The following is a 3,128-nucleotide window of genomic DNA, read 5'->3' on the forward strand; positions in this document are numbered from 1 at the left end:
TTTCGATTCACTTTGAATAAATATCGATACTTCTTAATCGATAACACTTTTGGACTCAACCGAATTTATTATAGATATTCATAATATTTTTTTTCTTTTAACATTTTTTTGTTCAAAGCTAAAGTTACATTTTAGGCATAACCAAATTTATTACACAAAATATTAACATTTCACATTTCAACCTTATTTCTTAAGGACCGATAACATTTCTGGGTGTAATCTGATTTTTTATAGATATTTATAACATTTAAGCTTTTAACTTATTTTGTTAGCGTGAAAATGTATAAGGCCTCAATCAACCTAAACTCTAGTAACATTTTTAGGTGCAATCGATTTTATTACAAAGAAAATTAATATTTCATATCACAACCTAGTTTTTTAGAGAATTATAACATTCTTGGACGCAACTAGATTTCTCATAGATATTCATAACATTTTCAGTTTTTAACTTATTTTATTATCGCGAGAATGTCTAATGCTCCATCAACTTAAACTCTGATAACATTTTAGGCACAAGCGATTTTATTACAAAGAAAAATAATGTTTCAGATCACAACATTTCTTAGTGAGCCATAATATTATTGGACGCAACTAGATTTATTATAGATATTTATAACATTTTCAGCTTTTAACTTATTTTGTTATCAATTAGATATGGACTAAGGGGATAGTGGGGGCAGTCGCAAACGTAAAAATTTAAAATTATCATAAATTTTATTTATTTTTATGTATTTCTAATTGAAAAACTGTTGATGTCCCATAAACAGATTTTTATACAAGTGAACGAATGAACTCAAAAGCATTCTTTCTAGTTCTATCTACCTACTCAAAAGAATCAAAAATAAATAAATGTCTCCTTATTTACGCTGATCTATTTCTCCTAATGTCACAAACTCAAAAAACCAACTCTACTCCATTGTTGCTACTTACAAGCTGATTCATAGACTCCCTCCTTTATGGCGGCAAACCAACTCTTCCAGGGCTTCTTTCATCCACAAATGTGGGCATTCCTCTCTAGCTTTCGACACCGTCACCTGCATGAAGAGAACAACAAATGATTCTTCTTCTTCTTATTCCATGGTTTTTGCTATAATTGTTTCACATATCGCAGCAAGATATGATCGTGATTACAAAGTAACATCTTTTCTTAGTCTGTTGACAAAGCACACACTATAATCGCTTAGCAAGATACATACCCATTGCCGCTTTCGGAGGTTTTTCTCTGGCCATCGATCTAGCTTTTGCTTGACAAGCAAAGGGAACATGTGGCCTTCATGGAATATACTTTGCCTTTTGCTCTTGTAAGACCATTTACCCAATTTACACTGCAAAAGTAGACACTCAAATAAGAAACCACAAGAACTGCAATGAAAGAGACAGAGTTTTGTTATCGGAATAGTGACTGTTATACTATGATAACGGTATCATCCGAAACCATTCCATTATTTCACGAGAACGATACCCCAGTAGCATCCGCTATACTTACAATTATGATAATTGTAACGCAATTGAAAATGCGACCGCAGTAGCAATTTAAATCCGTAGTAGACACTAACCTCGATATCGCCGAGAACACCGGCTTCTTCAAGCGTCTCTCTAATGGCTGCTTCTTCCATGGATTCATCCTTCTCCCAACCGCCCTTGGGGAATAACAGTCCTTTACCATTCTGTGCACTGATCACAAGAACTTCAATCGCTTCCTCGTTAACATCTTCTGTTCTCCTATACCTGTACGGAATGCACCTGCTTAAAACAATAATATTCTAATCAGAAACTTTCAGAAAGAAAATTCATCCAAAACAGAAGAAAAAGAAAGAGAGATCAGTAAATTACCCAACAACTAACCGGAAGCCTCTATTATTGTAGCGCTGCAAGTGTCTGCCGGTGCGAGGATAAGAGACGCGATGAACCAGCTTCTCGATAGGCATGGGCAATTTGACGGTGATTCTCTCGAGGAGAGACAACACAAAGTGGAGCAAAGGGGGAAGCTTCATAAGAAAGCTCGAGATTCCTCTCATGGTTTTAGAGATGATAAGAATTTAAGAAAAACCCAGAAATTTCTGCAGATTATTTGCTTGTTTTTTTGACGAAATTGGGTTCTGTCGAGTTGTGATAAATGGTGGATAAGGAGTGAAATTGAACCGCGTCTGGCACTCGTGGAAGGAGACAAAGGAAAGAGAAACGAAGGCACTCCTTAAATCCGACGCGCCTTCTTACACATTATTTTTATTTCTTCAAGTCAATTACTACTTGTAAATAAATTAAAGATTCCTCCTTCACACGCGTTGCAATTTTGCTATTTATTATGATGTAATATTTTTAAAAAATAATAAATTGGTATTCAGTAATAATGTATTACTTTAACAATCAATTAAATTATAACTTATGACGGATGATATCATTATCTCAATAATTTAATGTCACATCAACAACTTGATTGGTTGTTGAGATCAAACTAAACAGTAATATCAATTTCAGATTTTTCTAATTCGAATATCAATTTGAAAAAGGGTAATTTATGTCCAATACTATTAAATTTTAGGTTGTATATTATTTATACAATTGAACTTTCAATTTTTATATTATAGTACTAAATTTTGATTTTAACTTCAATTATTCCACATGGTTGTTAAATTTTAATGATACAATGACATGGATAGATCTTTTTGTCAATGTGGTGATCTAGACAAAATAACGCCATATTGACGACGACTATCAATGCCTAAAATGACGTCGTTTAGGCACAAACTTTAAGGATGTATTGATTTTACCACTAAATTTTTAAACAATTTTATTTTTTATACTACACATTTTTAGTCGTTGCCGGCAGTCAATCATTGAATGAAAACGATCATCTTTCGCAGCAATATATATACCAAAATGTCTTCATTTCATTCATCTTTATTCTCATAAGATTGATTTTCTATGAAACTCACTTAAAATCAACGAAAATATATTTAAAAGTTTGACATGTTAATAGTCTTATCCTTTCCGATGATTGTCTAATGATGATAGTTTTGAGGTATGTTGTTTGTCTTCTATAAATAATTATTCTCACCATTTAGATTTTCGATCAAACACCTCAAATCTCTCAATTCTAATAAAGTCCCCAAACCCCTAAAAATTGT

General features: G+C 32.7%; 1 protein-coding gene across 1 annotated transcript; it reads right to left on the reverse strand.

Annotated features, from left to right (window-relative positions):
* Positions 1-837: 837 nt before the first annotated feature.
* LOC120124771 (nudix hydrolase 4-like) lies at positions 838-2,072 on the reverse strand. The gene is made up of 4 exons (XM_039143349.1): positions 1,834-2,072; positions 1,557-1,743; positions 1,197-1,325; positions 838-1,034 (listed from the first exon to the last, which is right to left on the reverse strand). The coding sequence occupies exons 1-4, from the start codon at positions 2,016-2,018 to the stop codon at positions 939-941; spliced, it is 597 nt and encodes a 198-aa protein (XP_038999280.1). The 5' UTR covers positions 2,019-2,072; the 3' UTR covers positions 838-938.
* Between the last annotated feature and the right edge of the window lie 1,056 nt (positions 2,073-3,128).

This window comes from Hibiscus syriacus, unplaced genomic scaffold (assembly GCF_006381635.1).
Source record: "Hibiscus syriacus cultivar Baekdansim isolate YM2019G1 unplaced genomic scaffold, ASM638163v2 tig00110429_pilon, whole genome shotgun sequence".
Taxonomy (NCBI): Eukaryota; Viridiplantae; Streptophyta; class Magnoliopsida; order Malvales; family Malvaceae; genus Hibiscus; species Hibiscus syriacus.

Coding starts and splice junctions, on each gene's coding strand:
- LOC120124771 (XM_039143349.1), bottom strand. CDS start 2,018: ATGAGAGGAATCTCGAGCTTTCTTATGAAGCTTCCCCCTTTGCTCCAC. Junction 1,326..1,556: donor GTGTTCTCGGCGATATCGAG/GTTAGTGTCTAC, acceptor CTACTTTTGCAG/TGTAAATTGGGTAAATGGTC. Junction 1,035..1,196: donor ACCTCCGAAAGCGGCAATGG/GTATGTATCTTG, acceptor CTCTTCATGCAG/GTGACGGTGTCGAAAGCTAG.